The sequence below is a fragment of the Entelurus aequoreus genome, linkage group LG02, assembly GCF_033978785.1.
Source record: "Entelurus aequoreus isolate RoL-2023_Sb linkage group LG02, RoL_Eaeq_v1.1, whole genome shotgun sequence".
NCBI classification, from domain to species: Eukaryota; Metazoa; Chordata; class Actinopteri; order Syngnathiformes; family Syngnathidae; genus Entelurus; species Entelurus aequoreus.
The window spans coordinates 46,738,063-46,761,303 of NC_084732.1; the positions used below are offsets into that span (position 1 = coordinate 46,738,063).

The 23,241-nt window shown below is 38.8% G+C and overlaps 1 protein-coding gene across 1 annotated transcript in view; it reads left to right on the forward strand.

The window, feature by feature from the left end:
• Positions 1-23,241, forward strand: part of phlpp2 (PH domain and leucine rich repeat protein phosphatase 2) — a 102,376-nt gene that overhangs the window by 15,796 nt on the left and 63,339 nt on the right. The window contains exon 3 of the mRNA XM_062028014.1: positions 1,063-1,196. Coding sequence (XP_061883998.1) covers positions 1,063-1,196 — 134 coding nt within the window. The remainder of the gene's footprint in view (positions 1-1,062; positions 1,197-23,241) is intronic.

The following is a 23,241-nucleotide window of genomic DNA, read 5'->3' on the forward strand; positions in this document are numbered from 1 at the left end:
AGGCACAGATTACTTTTTTATTGAATGTTTTTATTGTTCTTTAAGGTAAAGCACTTTAATTTGCCTTTTATACAAATTGGGCTCTATATAATAAATTTGTCTTGCCTTAAATGAGCTGTATATACTACAGTTTCAGACACCATAGAAGCTGTTATAATGAGGAAACACTGAAAATGGAGAGATAAATAAGAACATGATGACTGTTATGGTCTTTTTTTTATAGCTTATTTCCCCCAAAAAACTATTCTGTCTGTGTTGATCCCTCCATGTTGAAACACACCAAGTTGGAAGACGTCCACCCATCCTGGTCATTGCTTCAAGTGCTTAGACGTGACAAGTTTGTCCTGCTCGGCCAGTCTCCGTTTCCTCCCACTTGGTAATGCCCAGCAGCTTTCCAACAGGGAGACTCCCAGACTTCTCCTCCCAGAGAGTGCAGCTTAGTACAAATGGCCTATTAAACGACCCTGACTAATAAATTGAGGTCAGCCAGCCGACCGAGAAGTGCCATCGTTTTAGCTTTCTGTGTGCTCCACATCAGTGGTTCTCAGACTTTTTGCACCAACTACCCCCTCAGAAAACACTTGACCATGATGACCAACATTAAAATACAGTAGCATAGTAGGCCTAAATATTTATTTAAAAACAATGAAGAGATTTTATTTAACAAGCATATTTAATATTTTTGGCCAGTGTAACATTACACACAGTTTGAACAGTAACACTGTGTTTGAATATTTAAATAAGTTATTATTTGGCACACCACAAGATGGTACGATTACAACAGTTTGAGAGTCACTGCTCTACAGGATGCAAAGCTAAGGACCTCATGCTCTAAAAAAATAAATAAATAAATCATACTTTCACTTTTATAATATGTGTGTCAAAGCTGAAGAATAGCTTGGCCGCAACATTAGGTACACATTAGTGCATGCTGTGGGCCTTTGCAGAGCAGGACGGATGTTTTCTTATAAAATAATGATGTTATTGCAGCAGAGGCCCAGCAGATTTCCACATATACAACTACTGCAATTTTGCATCCTCCCTCGTGCTTGTGTCGTGCAGGAGGCTGGAGCCCGCAGAGCGTCCTCTCCAGATGGTTTATGACTATCTGACTGCTATGGGCTATGCAGACCCAGTGCGTGTGCAGCAGGAGGCAGCCAATTCAGACCTCAGCTGCTTGATCCGCTTCTACAGTGGTGAGTACCACACACCCACAGGGCTCATCATCATCATCCGTCTTCATTGTCTGCTCAATGGGAACTGATAGAAGTGGCGTTTCCTCCACGCCATCAGTGCGATTGAGGCGCAGTTTTCATGTTGCAGGTGTTCCTAATGTTGTGGCCATGTCTAAATGACGCATCAGTCATCATTTGTGTGCTTACTATTTTGGTGTTTATTAGGCATTTGGTAAATAAGTGTACTACAACTGTCATGTGACTTTTAAAAGTGTTTATTCCACCTGATAAACAATGGCTGACACATGCTGGGTACACATTGCACTGAAAATAACAAAACTGCACAAACGCAACAGGGTGTTTGTTGAGATGTGACACGCACAAAGCAAGAACCCAAGGCAAATACAGTAAATGTGGATACGAACAGATAGTGGTGCTGAATTGTGCTAAAACTGAAGCAATTTTTTAAATCACAAATAATATAAATCTCATAATCTGTTCTAGAGACCAAAAAATATCAACCCCAAAAATTTTGAAACCAGTGAGAAATACATATAAATGACAAATTAAATGGATGAATTAACATTAACCATCACTTTTACCTTTACTAAAGACTCTTTGGCAAAGACTGGGGGAGAGCTACAAGAACACCACCTTCTAACTTTGCTTCAAGATATTGTTTGAATTCAATAGTGTTTCAATTCCACCTTCTTTACCAAAGTGATGTCACTCACGTTATATTGAAGAATGCAGGGACAACTACAGCGAAACCTTGATTTCCGAACTTAATTGGTTCTTGAACAGGGTTCGTAAATAAGTTTATATATTGAAACAAATTTGTCCTTAAGAAACAATGTAAACATGAATGAGTTCCAGTCTCGACAAAAGTCCATATTTTAGTGAAAGTTGTACACTTAAAGTACAATATAAAGCACTATACGGATGGATCAACTTTCTATTTAAAAACAAAGCCAAAGCAACAACTTGCTAAATCATCTCTGATCACCTAAAGTGCAGAAATGACAGTTAGATTGGTGATGGCGTGGGGCAGTTTTTTTCCGTTAGGCTCCGCCCACTACTAGTAGGTAGGAAAAGGTATGAACCATCGGGCACTTCAGGGTATCAGCATCATCTTTTCTACCAAATAAGATCAAGATCTGAATTTGTGGATCCGAGTTATTAACATTTTCGGTTTTGTGGCGAATCATCACAGTAATGTTTGGCATTATGCCACGCCCACATCTTATCGCATAGGCAACATTTTTCGCAACTTATTGTCACCTCTATGTGTAGTATCTGTCATTTTAATGGCAACTCATTTGGCCAAAGTTCCTAGAAGGAGTTCTTAAATTAAGAGCCGTTTTTTTCGCCGAAAATTAGCCACAAATGATCGGAGCAAAGTTTGGCGCCATACCCATACTTGCCAACCCTCCCGTTTTTACCGGGAGACTCCCGGTATTCAGTGCCTCTCCCGATAATCTCCCGGCAGAAATGTTCTCCCGACAAACTCCCGGTATTCAGCCGGAGCTGGAGGCCAGGCCCCCTCCAGCTCAATGCGGACCTGAGTGGGGACAGCCTGTTCTCACGTCCGCTTTCCCACAATATAAACAGCTTGCCTGCCCAATGACGTCATAACTGTAGAATGATCGAGGGCGAGTTCTTGGTTTCTTATGTGGGTTTATTGTTAGGCAGTTTCATTAAGGTCGTCCCAGCGTGGTAACAACACACAACAACAGCAGTCACGTTTAGTCTTCCGTAAAGCCGTTCGTCTGCCGTAAACAGCAATGTTGTGACACTCTTAAACAGGACAATACTGCCATCTACTGGATAGCCTCCAGAACACTGAAATTCAAGTATTTCTTTTATTTATATGTATAATAAAATACACATATATATATATATATATATATATATAGCTAGAATTCACTGAAAGTCAAGTATTTCATACATATATATATATATATATATATATATATATATATATATATATATATATATATATATATATATATATATATATATATATATATATATATACATATATGAATGAAATACTTGAGTTGGTGAATTCGAGCTTAAATATATTCCCCTCTTAACCACGCCCCCAACCACGCCCCACCCCCCACCTCCCGGTATCGGAGGTCTCAAGGTTGGCAAGTATGGCCATACCACCATACTTGCCAACCCTCCCGTTTTTAGCGGGAGAATCCCGGTATTCAGCGCCTCTCCCGACAACCTCCCGGCAGAGATTTTCTCCCGACAAACTCCCGGTATTCAGCCGGAGCTGGAGGCCACGCCCCCTCCAGCTAAATGCGGACCTGAGCCTGAGTGGGGACAGCCTGTTCTCACGTCCGCTTTCCCACAATATAAACAGCTTGCCTGCCCAATGACGTCATAACATCTAGGGCTTTTAGAGAGTAGAGTGCACAACTGCGCACACAACAAGGAGACGAAGCAGAAGAACGAGGAAATTACAGACATGGCGACGCCGTCGACGAGCAAGATGAAGAAATACGCTTGCAAGTTCCAAAACGAATGGAAACAAGAATTTCAGTTCATCCAGGACAGTTCGAAGGGGAAGGTGTATGTTGCCTGTAAATATGTAGAACAGACTTCTCCATTGAACACGGTGGCCGAAATGATATACTCATCATGAACGGAGAAGTTAAACAGGACAATACTGCCATCTAATGGATAGCCACCGGAACACTGAAATTCAAGTATTTCTTTTATGTAAATAAAATAAATAAATATATATATATATATAGCTAGAATTCACTGAAAGTCAAGTATTTCATATATATATATATATATATATATATATATATATATATATATATATATATATATATATATATATATATATATATATATATATATATGAAATATATATATATATATATATATATATGAAATATATATATATATATGAAATATATATATATATATATATATATATATATATATATATATATATATATATATATATATATATATATGAAATATATATGAAATACTCGAGTTGGTGAATTCTAGCTGTAAATAACCACGCCCCCAACCACGCCCCCCGCCCCCAACCCCACCCCCTACCCCCCACCTCCCGATATTGGAGGTCTCAAGGTTGGCAAGTATGCATACCACGCCCACATCTTATGACATAAGACAAATGTGTTCGCAATTAATCATCGCCTGTGTGTAGTATCTGTAATATTAACCGCGTCTCATTTGGTCAAAGTCCCTAGAAGGAGTTTGTTAAAGTACGAGCCCGTTTTTTCGGCGAAAAATGGAAGACGAAAATCAAGATGGCCGACTTCATGCTCGTTTTCAGGTATGGGTTCTTGAGACGTTTATGTGCGTCCCGTCATGACAGACATCTCCCGCGGTTTTTGTGTCGATACTTGGAACTGGTAGTAAGGGATAATTTTTTCTAATCTTAAAGGTGGCGCTAGAGCGCCAACTTTGAAATTTCATTTTTGGGACCCCAAAAATATAACATTTTTACTATACCTGTCGCGCCTGCAAAATATGGGGACTTTTTGTGCATGTTAAGTGCCTCAAAAAGGTGTTCAAACATATAAAAGAAAAAACACATCAATTTCGATAGGGCCTTTGTGGGGCTCTGCATCACCCCTTCCCGGCTTGCTACGCTGCTTGGGCCCTAAAAATATCCACTTTACCTTGTTGGTTAATCTTCTTGGCGTGCAGCAAAAGGTAGGGAGAGATGAGGAAGGCAGTGACTACAACGCTGTGGATACTTCTTGAATGTTTCAAACCCCACACAGCTTGTCCATTGTTTTCTTTGGACTCATATTGAGCTAGCAAAACTCAAAAAAACTGTTTAAAAATGAAAAAAAACCCACCTAAAAAGCACACAAAGTAGAACAAGAGCTAACAGCACTGCTCTGCTGACTCAATGAGCATCGGAGATTGATCAGCCCGTCAAAATGGATGTGATGCCGGACACAAAATTGCTGTAGTGCGAGGCGCCCACATTGGGGAGATAAGACGTTTGTACACTGAGACAAGGTTTGTACACCAAAGCATATTTTAATTCGGCCTGTGATTCGTAACTATGCTTATACGACCTTATTGACCACAGTTTAAGGCACACCACATCACACTGTCGTGACTGCGCAACCCCACAGCTTTCTTTGGTCCCATGATGGCTTATTTTGTTGTCGTACCCCAAGACAAAAACAGATACTGAGTGACTGACACGTGAGATTCTTTGTTTGGGAACTGGATTCTGCAGAATAATATGCGGGCAAATTGTCAGGACCTGTCAGACAAGGTCAAACTTGGTTTTGTGTTTTCATTATGTTTGGTGTTTTAGTTCCTTTTTATTTCCTTATTTCTAGTTTTGACTTTCTGTTTTGCGTGTTGCCTTGAGGTGACCTTATCCGTGCCAATAAGTGCCGTTTCCCTCACTTCTTCTTGATTGGCGATCAGTGGACTCACCTGTCCTTGGTTGCTAATCAAGAGGGTTTATCGTCCAGTGTCACCTACCTCTCGATGCTGGATCATTGTTTTTGTGCACGGTTTCATGGATCATTGAAATGACTTGTCGTTGCTTGTGTGAAGTTTGGGCCGCATGTCTGCAGTGGTCGTGTTTCCCAAGATGCGGAATTACAGGCAGGAGCACAAGCAGCGTGGAGGCATGACTTCTTTTGATTACAATGACAAGGCAAAATACAAAACGGTGTATCGCTCAGAGGCGCACTGGAAGAACTCAGATTTGTTTAGCATAGCATCAAAAACGCATGGACGCAGGAAGTAGTACTAAGCTAACATGAAAAAACTACAGTAGCATAGACTGGACAACTTATCTGTTGCCAGTGGTGAACAAGCTAAAAGAAAACAACAAACTTCAAACACAAACTGTCACCTAAAGCAAGACTAGGTATATAAGGGGCGTGATTAGTGCGGCAGCAGGTGGGGACACTAATAAATAAACAAGAGACTTGTGTGTGTACTTAGTGGCCTTAGCAACAAGGAAGGTAAACAACGGAGGAAAGAAGCACTGAGAACAGAACGGAAACACTAAACTAAGAAGAAGCTTGCCATGTTTACTCTGTGCCTTTGGCTACCACGCGTAGACTTTTGTGTGCACTACCAGCTGCACTGGTTTGTTTTTTTTGTATAATAAATACATTTTTAACTACACGCTGTCTCCTGTCTATACCCATCTTGGGGTCTAAACTACAGCTACCGTGCCGCGACATGACACGAAAAATGAAACATAAAGTTTATCAAGTGCAATGTTTGGCTGTACAATAACCAAGACGGTATGCGAAAAACAAAGCAACCGTTTGACGAAAAAAAATTAGTGAAGGGGTACAAACTAGTCGAAGGTACCACAGTGTAGGAACAGTGTCAACATAAGTGAGTTACCGTAAAAATTGGTAAACACTCAATATTACAAACAACCTACGACACAGGTTCTCAAACTTTTTTCAACAAGTACCACCTCAGAAAAAACTTGGCTCTCTAAGTGCCACCATAATCCATCCATCCATTTTCTACCGCTTGTCCCTTTTGGGGTCACGGGAGCCTATCTCAGCTGCATTCGGGTGGAAGGCGGGGTACACCCTGGATAAGTCACCACCTCATGAAAGGGGCCAACACAGATAGACAGACAACATTCACACACTACGTCCAATTTAGTGTTGCCAATCAACCTATCCCCAGGTGCATGTTTTTGGAGGTGGGAGGAAGCCGGAGTACCCGGAAGAAACCCACGCAGTCACGGGGAGAACATGCAAACTCCACACAGGAAGATCCCGAACTCAGGATCAAAACCAGGACCTTTGTATTGTGAGGCACACGCACTAACCCCTGTTCCACCGTGCTGCCCTGCCACGATAATGAGTAGGCCTAAATATTCATTAAAAACAAGACTAAGGTTTTATTTAACAAATATATTTAAAATGTTTGCCCACTGTACAATTACACACAGTTTGAACAGTAACGCTGTGTTTTAACATTTGATTAAGTCATTCTTGGGCATAGATGGAGCCTGTTTACCACAAATGGTATGCGTACCTCAGTTTGAGAATCACTGACTTATGGCATGCAGATGAACCAGGAAGTAGCCTACTAAGTTAAACAAACAAAAAACAAAAAACAAGTTTGGTATCATAAAACTAGGATTAGGTCTACTGATACTTCATGTTCATATTCAAGACCACTCGTCCTCATTAGGGTCACGGGTGAGCTGGAGCCTATCCCAGCAGGCTTTGGAGAGGCAGAGTACACCTGGCCAATTTAGTGTTCATCCAAAAGTAACTAAGAGGTAGCAAATAATGCTTGTGGCTTTTAATAAATAAAACTTAAATCCAATATACATACAGAACATTGGTATGTATGTCTTAAAATACGACCACACATCTCCTTACCTCATTCTCCTATTTGATGAAGAAACTCATTGTAAGCGCTTTGTGAGCCTCCCCCGCACAACCCTGCTGAGATGAAAATAAAACATGGATGAGGGAATAATCATTACCAAATGCTGACTTCATCAAAATGTTGCGAGTGCAAACAAACGGCGCGGGCTCCAGGGCCAGTGCTCGTGTGGGTCAGCCTGTGCATCTGCTGGGATCTCGGTGACGTGGCCTGCTGTAATCTCTGGCGCCGATCCACCTGGGCTGCATAGTTGCTAGAGACCCACCGCCGGTGTGTGTGAAGGCGTCGTGCAGATGTAGTTAGAGAGCAATTTAAAAAAATGAAAGCTTCAGTGTGCTAAAATGGAAGATATTGTATTGTGGACCCAATTTCTGACACCCTGAGCCGTCTTCTTTTTAAAATTAGTTTATATCTATCTATCCACATTAATAGAGCTTTTAATAATGTTGGTATATGATATACAGTATATTGCCAAAAGTATTTGGCCACCTGCTTTTACTCACATATGAACTTGAAGTGCCATCCCATGAAATTGTCCAAAACATTTTGGTATCCTGAAGCATTCAAAGTTCCTTTCACTGGAACTAAGAGGCCTAGCCCAACTCCTGAAAAACCAACCCCACACCATAATTCCTCCTCCACCAAATTTCACACTCAGCACAATGCAGTCCGAAATGTAGCGTTCTCCTTTGCAACCTCCAAACCCAGACTGGTCCATCAGATTGCCAGATGGAAAAGCGTGATTTATCAGTCCAGAGAAGGCGTCTCCACTGCTCTAGAGTCCACTGGCAACGTGCTTTACACCACTGCATCCCAAGCTTTGCATTGGATTTGATGATATATAGCTTAGATGCTGCTGCTCCGCCATGGAAAACCATTCCATGAAACTCTCTGCGTACTGTACGTGGGCTAACTGGAAGGTCACATGAAGTTTGGAGCTCTGTAGCAACTGACTGTGCAGAAAGTCTTTGCACTATGCGCTTCAGCATCCGCCGACCCATCTCTGTCAGTTTATGTGGCCTACCACTTGGTGGCTGACTTGCTGTTGTTCCCAAACTCTTCACTTTTCTTATAATAAAGTTGACTTTGTAATATTTAGGAGCCAGGAAATTTCACGACTGGATTTGTTGCACAGGTGGCATCCTATGACAGTTCCACGCTGGAAATCACTGAGAGCGGCCCATTCTTTCACAAATGTTTGTAGAAACAGTCTCCATGCCCAAGTGCTTGATTTTATACACCTGTGGCCAGGCCAATTGATTAGGACACCTTATTCTCATCATTTGGATGGGTGGCCAAATACTTTTGGCAATATAGTGTGTGTCCCTGGAGAAAAATCCATCATCTCTCATTTGTATGCTCTACTTTTGTTAGAAGATACGCTCAAAATATGGCAAAAGAAGTTCTCATGACATCAAAAAACCTCCCTAATGGACACGACACCACCTTTTGACCCACTCATACACACCCACCACTTCAACGAGGAAAGCTAAAAAAAACAACAACAAAAAGGCTTCGCTACACAGCTATAAATAAAGCCTGGCGCTCCGCCAAGTAATTGTCAGTCATCTACAAACAATGTTTTTTTTTTTCTTCAGCAAATTGGCTAACCTAGCATGATGTTGCTGTTTAAAAGTGAGTGTAATACTCGCACTGTAACTATGCTAATGTTGCTAATGTATGTGTTCTCCTGTCCCACTCCATGCTACAATGGAACCTCGATTTAGGAACTTAATCGGTCCTTGAACAGGGTTCTCGAATGGAACATTTTGTACATACGGAAATTTCTCTGTATCCATGAATAATGGATCAGAGCATGGTCAAGTCCATATTTTAGTACACGTTTGTACACTTTGAGCACAATATAAAGCCCTATACAGTACTGTATATAAATTACACATAACAAGGAGGTGATGGATAAACTTTTTATTTGATAACAAAGCCAAAACAACAACAACAACTAGCTCAACTGTCCTCATTTTCAGCTACCCTGCGACAAGCACACACTGGCACTAACCCTGTGATGCACTCACAATATAAAATCACAAAGCTCCTTAACTTGAACACCCATGTCACTACAATGACTAGGAATAAAAAAAAAATCCACTTTAGCTTGTTGGTTAATCTTCTTGGTGTGCAGCAGAAGGGAGAGGGGGGCGGGGGAGGAGGCAGTGACGACAACGCTGTCTATACTCCCTGAATGTTTCAAACCACACATCGCCTGTCCATTGCTGTCTTCAGACTCATGTGGAGATAGCAAAATGTTTAAAAAGGCTTAAAAAACATATGCAAAGCACAGAAAGTTGTACTGAACACAGTAGGACTGAATGACTTTTGACATTGGATGGCTGCGCTGCAGGCACACAATGGGTGGATGAGACAAGGTTCGTACACCAAAACATATTTTTATTTGGTTTGTGGTTCGTAAATCTAAGTTTGTACATTGCAGGGTTCGTACTGTAATTTGAGGTTGCACTGTACGTTGTTGTATATTCATTTTATGTATTTATTTATTTGAATTTGGACTATGCATATTCATCAACATAGAGCAACAATGTAAATATGCCGGAGTTAGCACAATAGCTTATTTTCATCCGTTGTCCTAAGGCAGGTTAATACAGTAAACATTCAACAGGTCATGATACAAACGAATACATAAATCACAAGACATTACAAGCATACCATAAGCACAGACCATGGACATACAAATAAAACAAGCAATAAACAAAAAAAACAAGTGAATAATCTAATTGTGCGTGCATGTCTGATTAGTTTTCAACCACTGTTTCAGTGCAATATATGTCATCTATTACATGGGACCAGTGCAAAGTTAGAGTATATGCAAAAAGTGGATTAGGTGCACAATAGCACTTCTTGGAGCCACACACAATCTACTGAGACAGCTGTAGACAAACACAGCTCATTAGCATTAAAGCTACAGACACACAAAACGATATGTTCCCAGCAGGGCTCACTAAAAGCTCTTCTAATGGCACCTTTAATTGTGTATTCTTACTAAACACTTCTGGAAATGTTGCAGGCTCGTACAACCTTTTAGCCACTTTGCTATAAATGATTAATTCTCCATCAAAGTGATGTTACTCGATGATGTCGTTCATTTGATCACCTGTGTCACAAAGACTGGAAAATATTGTAAATTTAGATGGAAGTCAGTTCCAGCAGGATTTGACACCAGTCTGTTTTCCAGGTCATAATAAATGAACAGGAGATGTTCTTTATGACTTGACTTGACATGGAAGAGTTTTACGATGAGTTGATCATTTCCTGACATATGATGTTTGTGATGGAGCAGTCTGTCTCTCTTTTGTTCCACTCAATCTGTACCAGTGATTCTCAAACAGTAGTGGTACGAGGGCTCCATCTGGTGGTATGCCAAATAATCACTTAATTAAATATTCAAACACAGTGTTACTGTTCAAACTGTGTGTAATGTTACAGTGGCCAAAAATATAAAATATACTTGTTAAATAATGCCTCTGCCTTGTTTTTAATGAACATTTAAGCCTACTATGCTACTGTATTTTAATGTTGGTCATTATGGTGGTACTTGGAGAGCCAAGTGTTTTCTGAGGTGGTACTTGGTGAAAAAAGTTTGAGAACCACTGAGCTTACCATACACACTAATGTGCCCCTGCAAGGTAACGTTGTACCTTTTTACAAGTCTGGAAGCTGTCTGCTGCTGCTCAGTGCTCCCCTCACCTCCCAGGGGGTGATCAAAGGTGATGGGTAAAATGCAGAGAATAATTTTGCCACACCTAGTGTGTGTGTGACAATCATTGGTACTTTGAACTTTAAAAGTCAATGTTAAGAACACAGAATGATTGTCATGAAATAGTACACTCTTGCATGCAGGTCTACAATATTGTCTTTTAATAAGAGTCCACAGTCCAACCAAGAGGAGCTTCCGAGTTTGCTATTCTGAGTTCTGACTTTTCAGTGCTTGTCAGTTGCTTTGAAAAAAAATCCATTATGTGATTAAAAAAAGATTTGAAAAGTATAAATATCACGCGGACGGAGATCCGTGTAGTTATAGGAGACGAGGCAGGAACTGGCAGACCAGACTGACGTAAAGAAATGCTGAGTTGGCTTAAATGTCTCACAGTGTCCTTCAAAAGTTTGTAATCTTATTTTGTGCTCGCCTTGAAGTTCACACATGTTTTATAATCAATAGATGGTGATTTGAGATGATGATTGTATTCCAAAAAAATACCACGCAATGTAGCGGGGTTTGAAAAAACAACTTGAAATTTCTCACACAGTTCAGTGTTCTTTACAAAACAACCCCCGTATTTCTGAAGGGGAACTGCACTTTCTGGGGGAATTTTGCCCATCATCCGCAATCTTTGTGAGACAAGAACACACCCTTTTCTGTGCGTTCTACATATTGAAAACATGCTGTGTGCCTCACAATAAGAAGGTCTTGGGTTCGATCCCCAGGCTCAGGGTCTTTCTGTGTGGAGTTTGCATGTTCTCCCATTGACTGCGTGGGTTCCCTCCGGGTACTCCGGCTTCCTCACACCTCCAAAGACATGCACCTGGGGATAGGTTGATTGGCAACACTAAATGGGCCCTAGTGTGTGAATGTGAGTGTGAATGTTGTCTGTCTATCTGTGTTGGCCCTGTGATGTGGTGGCGACTTGTCCAGGGTGTACCCTGCCTTCCACCCGAGTGCAGCTGGGATAGGCTCCAGCACCCCCGCAACCGAGAAAAGGACAAGCAATAGAAAAGGGATGGATGCTAGTAAGAGGCAGCTAACAATGTAGCTAATGAGATTCAAATATACCACCTATAAACCCCTCTAAAAAAGCTAACACAGAGGAACTACTTTGTAGTGACACATCGCCTTGCTTACACTACTCTTTACACCACTAGCTACTATCTATAAGCTAATAGCTACTATAACTACTTGCTCATAGCAAGTCACATGCGCAAAGACCACGTCACTTACTGGACTTGCATTTGTTTACGGCGGAGCCTTGCAACGTCATGTTCTGTGATATTTGAATGTTTAGTTAAAGTTTTGTATAAAAATAGCTTACTTAGGAGTAAAAGGGAATAAGAATATAAATGTGAACAAGAGGTAGATTTAAAAAAATCAGGGAGTATTATCGCCACATTTTCAACCACTTTCACTCTTTTGTCATTGTCTCTGTGTGTCATCAACAAATGACACACAGAGGCACCACTGACTTCCATCGTTAAGGGTTTGTTTGATATACTTAAAAGTTATTTTGAATTGATGTATTTGATGTAAATAAAGTAGTAAAAATAGATTGAGTTATTTCCCATTTAAGGCTGCTGAGCTCATCGTTCAGATTTCTGTACAGTTTCAAAATAAATACTGTATTCTTAAGCAACCTTTTGGAATTGTTATTCAAATAAAGATTATAAAAAAGACACCATGGTAACAGTGATGTGCACGAAAATAACTGCCGTGAAACAATTGTGTCTTCCGGTACCGATCGAGTAGTGACAGCTACTAGCTATTAGCTAGCAGAGGGTAACTATAGCATGATTTTACTTTTTTTTTTAATCAAACAATGAACATACATATACAAACGCATTGAGGCAGTTCCAATATACAATTCATCGCTCCAATGTTCCCGATCAGGCAGAGCAATTAACATAAATCAAATTCAAACAATTCTCATACAAACAAAAATATAAGAGACAATACACATGAGGTTAAAATAAAATCCATATACATGAAAACAATTATATGTACAATTAAAACTAATTTAAAATGGGCTTATCTAAGACAGTTTAAATTTCTCCAATAAACATAATTTGAGGACTTTTTTGATTTTTTATTATTTTCCAAAATGTTATTGTTAATTTGAAGTCATTAATCCAATGAGAAAAAATATCGACTATTGTGTATAAAAAATCTTTAAAAATTAGCTTGCTGAGCGGTTGAACGCATGCCGAAATACAGACCACCTTTTGCGTGAGCTCAGCTATCAAACATGTAAATTTAAATGGTTTTATCTGCGTACAGATGGATGCCATCCAAAAAAAAAAATTTAAAAAAAAAAAAAAAAAAAAAAAAAAGTGCTAATCTTTTGTTTTGTTTTTTGTTCGGTTCAAATTGAAAAACAAATGGATGATGCACAGATTAATTTGCATTTGGTTCAACAGATATTTACAAAAAAAACAAAAATAGAGTAATATACAAGAGTGAGTGTGTTTCTTTTTTTTAATTGCATCTGAAATCTTTGATGTTTGGACACCCCTAATTTTACTGTGATGCGAAAAAATGAGGACACCCCCATTGGTTGCCCTAAATCTGTGAGTCTAAATTATTAATCAAGAAGACATTTTGCAAACTGCTCTCATCTTTGTGGGAACAGATTGGGGACGGCCATTTTGTGTTCCAAGTGTACAATGCAAGGTCCTTCAAGGCATGCTTGGATGAGGTTGGTGTGGAAGAACTCTTACATGTTTTAGCGGTTAGACTTATAGCTGCAAAGACGGGGATCAACTATGTATATTCTTTCATTTTTCTTCCTGAACATGTCCCAATAATTGCGTTCTTCCTGTTTATGTCAGTCTATGAGTCAATGGCCAAAGCAATGAGGTATGAAGGACCACAGTTTTCCTGTTATGTCAAGTTAAATGGTCCTCCACCCTGTTGTAGTTAATATGTCCACTTCCTATTTTTTTAAATTAATTATCACAATTCTAACTTTGCATCATTGTCGCTGTGCACCATGCACGCCACGTCTCCAAACGACTCTCTGGAGTGGAGGCTGCGGCCCACGCTGATCTGTCACTTGTCTCACTGTCTGCGTGGCTTGGCCGCCTCCCCGCAGAGGGCGTTTCACACAAGGTAGCAATTAGTTTGGTGTGTGGCAAACAGATCTGTCATCCTGCTCTCCCAAACCCATAAAGTAATGAAACGAGCGTGGAGGACTATTGAACCCACTCTAACCCCTGGCACGTCACAAGGGATGGTCAATTTTTTTTTGCGGGATTACGAGCTCTGACTGGACTTTGATTGAGAGAACACACCTATTTCCACAGCAACCAAGGGAGAACCCTTGTTTTAGAGAAGTTCTTTGTGGTGAAGACATGTGTATATTGACTCATGATTTTACTAATGACAACATGCATGGTGTGGAAATAGATATTGTTGTTTATTGAGTATTAGATTTAGACGTATATTTATTGTCATTCAAATTTCAAATTTACAGTACAGATAAGAACAAGATTGTGTTGCATTAGCTCGTTGAAGTGCAGGATAAAAGAGCAATAAAGTGCAAATATAAATAAATAGATTACCGTACGGATAAATATATTGCACTTTTGTATATGCATCCACGTTTATGGATGTATGTTATGTTGTCTTTATATTCCAGCGAGTTAATCCGTTTTTGGGGGGAATTGAGGGGATTATTATGATGCGTTCAAGAGTCTTATGGGCTGAGGGAAGAAGCTGTTACAGAACCTGGAGGTTCTGCTACGGAGGCTGCGGAACCTCTTTCTAGAGTCCAGCAGTGAAAACAGTCCTTGGTGGGGGTGGGAGGACTCTTTGCAGATTTTTGAGCCCTGGTCAGGCAGCGGCTTTTTGCGATTTCTTGGATAGGAGGAAGAGGAGTCCTGATGATCTTTTCCGCCGTCCTCACCACTCTCTGCAGAGACTTCCAGTCTGAGGCACTGCAGGCTCCAGTCCAGACAGAGATGCTGTTGGTCAGTAGGCTCTCTATAGAATAGAATAGAATAGAAAGTACTTTATTGATCTTTCTATAGTGCCTACGTATGTCATAGTCAGTCCCATATCATACATGTGGTACATAATATACATAATATATATATTTATATATCTTGTGCTCAATGGCAATATTGTTATTTCATAAAAAAAGAAAAGAAAATTAAACATATCTCAAAAGGGTAACGGGAAGAAGTATAAACTTTTTGAATAACCCCTTTTTTACACAGTTACTTTAACTAATATCCGGTTTCCTCTGAACCACATTTTATCCCATTAATCTGGATCCACATAACGCCATTTGCCGAGAACTATGTGCTTACTATTACCTAGATATATCATCATATGTAAATCATATAAGTCATTCATACTCATATTCAAAATAAGCCTAGACCTCACTATACCGAACCAAAATATTAGATTTGTACAATTTCTTAAAATGCTCAATGTTTGAACAGTGCTTGAGTTCATCACTCAGGCTGTTCCATATTTTCAGCCCACAGACTGAGACATAAAACTTTTCCTTGTGCTAAGTGCTAAAGCGTGTTTATATTTTGCCATTCCTCTGAGGTTATACCCCGCATCTCTTTCTATGAATAAACTTTGAATATTTGCAGACAATTGATACCTTCTTGCTTTAAACATGATAAGCCCTGTCAAATATTCTACTAACTCAGGGAATTTTAACAGTTTTGACCATAAAAATAGGCTATTTGTGTGCTCCTTGAACCCCACATTATGGATAATTCTAAGTGCCCGTTTTTGTAAGATTGTTAAGGGATGTATGTTGCTTTTGTAATTATTTCCCCAAACCTTTGCACAATAACTTAAATAAGGATAAATGAGTGAATAGTAGAGTTGCTGGAGGGATTTTCCATCTCACTCTTGTCGTGCTTTTGCCAGCACTCCAATGCTTCTTGATCATTTCAAATGAATATATTTAATGTGTGCTTTCCAATTGAATTTTTCATAAATTATTACACCGAGAAATTTACATTGCTCAACTCGCTCAATGTTAATCCCTTCAAACATGATATCATATTGGTTTTACTTAAATTTAGAAACAACTTGTTTCTTTTGAACTATGTTGTTATGATCCCTTGTCCAAATCATAGTTTATTTAAGTTTTTGATTCACTTGTTGTATAAGTTCTGTTTTAGCAACCCTGTTTTGTGTCTCCTTGGTTGCTATGGTTATTCATTGTGTTCAACTGCCTCTGATTAGTGTTCGGGACGTTCACCTGTTCACCTATTTAGTCCTGCCTTTTCACCTCACTCATTCTGGTGCTTTGGTTTGCTCTCATGCAACTGTTATGTTTATTCCTTGTGTTTCTTGCGCTAAGTTCCGCCTTAGTTTTTTCTGTGTAGCCATCCCGTTAGCTTCCAGTGCTATAGGCACGCTTGTTTTGTTTGTTTTCTTGTGTTTGTTTGTTCCGGCCTGATTTATGAGAATAAATCATACTCTTACCTGCACGCCGTTTTCCTGTCCTTCCGTCTGCACCCTGGAAGAACAATCCGCGCATCACCATGCGACCCACCCGTTACACATGTTTGCATTTTCTTCATTTCTAAAGTGATTGTATCAATAAGTCTATTCAAGTTACTATCAGAAACAAATATATTTGTATCATCTGCAAATGAGATCAGCTCTGAGCATTTCGAAACATTACACAGATCATTAATATATAAAATAAAAAACTTTGGACCCAAAACTGATCACTGCGGAACGCCATATGAAATATGAAGACATGATGAGCAACTGTCATTTAACTTCACAAACTGACGCCTGTTCCTCAATTGTTTCAATTAATGCTAGTGAAGTTGATCTTTTAGCTCGAAATCCATACTGGCATTCAGAAATGGCATTCTCTATGAAGTTTTCCAATCGATTATTGAACAGTTTTTGTAATATTTTTGAAAATTGAGGCAGTATTGAAACAGGTCTATAATTTGTGAAGAAATGTCTGTTGCCTGTTTTATATAAAGGAATGGCCTTTGCCAATTTCATTTCTGTGGGGAATGTACCAGTTTAAAATGATACATTGAATGTGTAAGTTAATGGTATTGCAATTTCATGTGTGCCACTTTTTATTAATGTCATATCCAACCCTTGATAGTCAGTGGAGATTTTGTTATTACATTCCTGCACAACACTTATGATCTCCAGTTTATCCGCTGGTTTTAAAAACACTGTATGTGGATTTGTTTTTTTAAGAGGATTTTCCCTCTCATCAGTAATTTTAGAGTCAGTGATTTTACTTGCATGCTCCGTTCCTATGTTGGCAAAAGAAATCATTGAATTTATGGGCAGCAGCATTCATTCATTCATTTTTTTCATTTATTTATTTATTTCAGGCAATGACATAAAGTACAAAGTTGACAACACATAATAATATAAATTAATATAGTGCAAAAGGTAATGTATAGTATGTAATGCATGATTGTCCAGTTTGGTCATACATATCTACATCATTTTCTATAAAAAATTGTTGGGTAATTAATTTTTCGGGCATCCTTTTTAATGATGCTATTCAGAATGTTCCATACTTCCTTTATATTTTTTTTTCTTTTTTTTTTCCAGCAATTCTTTATAATACTCCTTCTTAGCCGTTCTTAGAATATTATTCAATTTGTTTTTATACATTTTATGTTTCTTTTCTGCTTCTTCTGTTATTTTCCCTAAGAACTCTGTATAAATTATTCTTCTTTTTACAAGACGTGCCCAGTCCCCTTCTTATCCAAGGACATTTTATTTTAATTTTATTTTGCTCTTACATGGGATTAGTGGGCAAAACTCATCATATAGTAACAAAAACAATTTCAAATATTATTTAAATATATCCTAATATCCTATGTTGTCTATAAGTCATATGCATATCTCTCACCAGTAGCTGCAGGTTAGATTAGATTTGCATGCATTAACTGTGGCCAGAAAAGCTAATATACGCTCTAAGCATCAGGGTAGCTGTTTTTGGTGAAAAGCAAAATTTTTGTTTAACTATTCTCACGGGACCAGTTAAATAGCCCAAATAATGAAAAAGAGAGGACCTAAGATGGAACCTTGAGGAACACTGCTCGTACACTCAAAGTTTGATATAGCGCGGTTGTTAAGGTCTATAAAATACAAATTCCATTGTTCCCGAGATCGCGTTATATGGAAATCCTTATTTGTTTACCCTTTTGTTTTCGAAATAATATAATAAAATGATCCACAAACCAGACGTGACGTGAATGGTGGATTGTGCTTCCACGTCACGGAATGGCTCAGCTATGGAGTAAAATTAGTGTCAAAAATGTTGTACTTGGAAAAAAAAACGTTGAAACCCAAAGTTCATGTTTTGATGTTGAATTTGGAAAACACTCCAGTCTATTCCAAAACAAAAAGTGAACACATTTTTTTTAGGTTGAATACAATTTTGATTCACACATTGAATGCATTTTTTTTTTTTTTTTCCCATTTTTCACTTTCATACATTTTGATATTTGAGCTTTTTTGTTTCAGATTCAAATTTAGTTTTTTTACTGTTTCAGTTTTTGATGTAGATGCCCATATCGGCTGTTCAGATTTACTTTACAAAAGAGAAGTGTAGGATACTTCTCTTGTTGCCTTGTTTGTATTTTGACTTTATTAAATGTATTTATATTATCATTTGGTGCAGCCGGGCCGGAGCAGGAGGGGATAGAAAGAGAAAAAAAGGAAGACAGAGGGAGGAATTGTGGGGACAAGAGGGGGATTAGACAGAGAGACAAAAACAACAACAGCAAACACAACAACAACAACAACAACAACAACAACAAAGCAACATCAGCAAATAGGACATGTAAAAATATGATGGTAAAAGTAATAGCAAATAAGCAGTTAGCGAAAATAAAAAATAATACAGAAATGATAATGAGCATTATTACACTAAAAATGGAGCAATATGAATACCAACAGAAATAGTGCTATTAATAATAAACAATACCAACACTTTACCTTTATTATCAACAATACAATTGTTCAAATGCAACAATACATATACGTAATGATAACTTGAGATACGAAAGAATGCAGAAAAATGGAGGGGAAGAAAGAGAAGCAACCTACATTAACCTTGTAGATTGTTATAGTAACAATAGGTTAAGCTTTGTCAGTGTGCCATGTGTTATACCCAGTTTACCCTAGGGCAACAACGTTAATATATGTTTGATGAAACGTGATTATGTGCATGAGCGTATGTGTGCATTTGTACTTGTATATGTGCAGTGTGTGTATATGTGTGCTTGTACAGTGAATGTATGTGTATATGTGTGTATGTGTATGTGTTTTATAATCGATTTTAATCGATTTAATCGATTAGTTGTTGTAGCCCTAATTTTGATCTTTTTTTCCTGTGGATCACGGGCGAGGGGCGCAGCTTAATGACAAACCAATCAGAAAGAGTCCCCTGTCACGGTGCCTCCAGGGAACTTAGGAACTTATTCAGTTCAAGCCAACACTTCATATAAACTACAGGATGCGAGTGTCAGTGAAAGAAATGATACCAGTGAGAAGTGAAGGCTGTTTTTAACAGAACGAGTTGCAGAACTGCATCGACCGCTCCACGACTGTCTATTGGAGCTGACGAGTCGTGGGGCCGCTATCTTGAACCGGTCGACATCTCCATCTAATGACAGGCGCAATGAAGTGTCAGCACATTTAGTCCACCATAACTTTCTAGATACTAACCTGATGTTCACACATTTTGCTGTTAAAATGCATAATCTGGCATAATTAGTCGCTGTAATTTGTTTTCACTGCTGTTTAAAACAGCCTTCACATGGTGTTGTTTATATAAAGTGTTGGCTTGAACTGAATTAGTTCCAAAGTTCCTTGAAGGCAACATTATTATCCTTTTGCTGATTGGTCTGTCATGAAGCCTCGTCCCTCGCACGTAAAAAATTAGTCAAAAGTCTGAAACTGAAAAAAAAAAATTTTAATTTGAAAAAAAAACTATTTGAAGCTGAAAAAATAAAGAAAAACATTTGGAAAAATCACATGCAAATGTCATAATATATAAAAGTGAAAAATTTAATTAAAAAATGTTTTCAAAATTTATTTTTTAATTGTGGATCAAAGTTATAGTCGTCCTAAAAAAATGTGTTCACTTCTTTTTATTTGGAATACACTAATGTATTTTTTTTTTATAAATGTAACATCAAAACATGAACTTTCGGTTTCAAAGTAATTTTTTTCCAAGTACAAAACTTTTGACCCTGATTTAGCTCCATACTCAGCTAGCTAGCTGCTAAGCTAGCCCTGGTCTAAAGCCCCACGCTCCGAAGACAAGTTGTCCCTGCTAGAGGGACGTGTCTGCCGGTTAGAGCAGAGTAACTTTGTAACTTTTGATGCCGTTGACACGCTTGCTTTATTGAGCTAACTAGCACAGTTTGTAGCAGCCCTAAACGACCTACAAGCTATGGTGAGCTGGCATAACAGATTTAGCTCGTTAGCTATTCCTACACCCCAGGCGACCGGCCACCACACCGCGATGTAAACGGGCACAAATTTGGGGTTGATGGCATGATCACGTTGTAAAAAATATGGCGTCATTGTCAGCCACTTTGAGTGTACGGCGAAAAAAGTTGAACAAATGACTATTGACTGCATCTGAAGTAAACAAGCTACAGCAACACCTTAGTTACATAAATCACATTACAATTAAATATTGTAACCGGCAAAAAGGATAGGACTTAAAGAGGTGCTTTGAGGAACGCCTCAGTTATGTAAATCACAACTTTGGACCCCAGTGCTTTATGTTTGCTAATAAGGTTAAAGTGTCAATGCAAGGATCTGCCAATGTGTTTACAGTGGTCCAACTTCCTTTTTATAACAGACGCTCTATAGTGTTTTTAGGAATTTGCTGCAAACATTTGTATTCCTCCACATCGAGAGGAGCCAGATGAGGTGGTTCGGGCATCTTTTCAGGATGCCACCCGAGCGCCTCCCTAGGGAGGTGTTTCGGGCACGTCCGACCGGTAGGAGGCCACGGGGAAGACCCAGGACACGTTGGGAAAACTATGTCTCGGCTGGCCTGGGAACGCCTCGGAATCCCCCGGGAGGAGCTGAACGAAATGGCTGGGGAGACGGAAGTCTGGGCTTCTCTACTTAGGCTGCTGCCCCCGGGACTCGACCTCGGATAAGCCGAAGAAGATGGATGGATGGATGGATGGAAGTTTTGAACTGGACTTGGAGGCCAGTATGGTGTCATTTTTGGGCTGGATTTGGTCCCGGGCCACCAGTTGAAGAGCCCTGGCTTAATTATACACACTGTACCCAACCACCGGTCCGTGGATCGATTAGTTCCGGGCCGCACAAGAAATAATTAAAAAAATATATATATATATTTTATTTTTATTTTCATTTTTTAAAATTAAATCAACATAAAAAACACAAGCCTCCAATCGGAGTGTTGCTGGTTACTGGGGTTCAATCCCCACCTTCTACCATCCTAGTCACGTCCGTTGTGTCCTTGGGCAAGACACTTCACCCTTGCTCCTGATGGCTGCTGGTTAGCGCCTTGCATGGCAGCTCCCGCCATCAATGTGTGAATGTGTGTGTGAATGGGTGAATGTGGAAATACTGTCAAAGCACTTTGAGTACCTTGAAGGTAGAAAAGCGCTATACAAGTATAACCCATTTATCATTTATTAATTTATCCCCCATTTACACTCATTCGCACAAATGGGTTGTTTATTTCTGTTATTAATATTTCTGGTTCCTACATTATATATCAATATAGATCAATACAGTCTGCAGGGATACAGTCCGTAAGCACACATGATTGTATTTTTTAAGGCAAAAAAAAAAACTGGTGACCAATCCAGGGTGGACCCCACCTCTTTCTCAAAGCCAGCTGGTGTAGGCTTTCTTCAAAACCCTATTTACAAATTTGTAAACAGTTTGTTTATGCTCGAGCTATGAACATATTCAGTTTATAATTAATAATTGCTACTAAATGGAAAATCATTCACCATGGCAAGGCTTGGTACAATTAACAAATAGATATTAATATATGATAATTTTACAAGTTATGTAAAACTTTGCATTTACTGTAAATAATATGCACCCCGCGCGGTAGAAAATGGATGGATGGAATTATGTATGAACCAAAGACAAAAAAGACTACATTGAAAACTAGAGTTCAATTCAATAGGTATGTGTTTATATTCCAGAAATTGTCCAAAGTTTATATAAATATGTAAAAAAATACGTTATTAGATCCAAGGAGACAGAAACTTGTTCAATATCTCCTACTGCAGTGAAGCCAATTTAAAACTGCTTCGGCATTAATTGAAAAAGTAAATAAAACACAATATTAAGCATAAACTATTCATAAAACAAATGTTCTTTAGACAATATATATTTAAGGAAAAGGTTAAGCTACAATATGAACTTAAATAGTATGATAGTTTTAGAAACACGGCTGTGAATCTGTCACAATGTTGGCATTAGAATTGATGCTAAATTAGCACTTATCTCTGTTGGCTTTTGAATGGACACGGAAAAGGACATGTTGACTCACCGCTAAATAAAAGTTTAGCAGAATATAATTAGTGTAATTTTATTCATGAGGCAATTCAATCTAGCAAAGCAGAAACAAGCAAACACCTGCAGAGCACGTTTATGATCAGCTACTGGAGGGAGCGGTTGCCACAATCGTGTCTGCTAATAACAAACAAATACTTTGTTACACTGCATGCCAAGTCTCAAAACATTACCATTATAACATTACTAATACAGTACAACATATGCAGTAGTTGCATGGTATTATGTATCCTTGACTGAGAAAGTAAGCACATTTATCCAGATCTGCATCAACATGTGATTTGTTCCTAGACCAGTGATTCTCCAACTGTGGTACGGTACGCGGGCTCCATCTAGTGGTACGCCAAATAATCACTTAAATATTGTAAT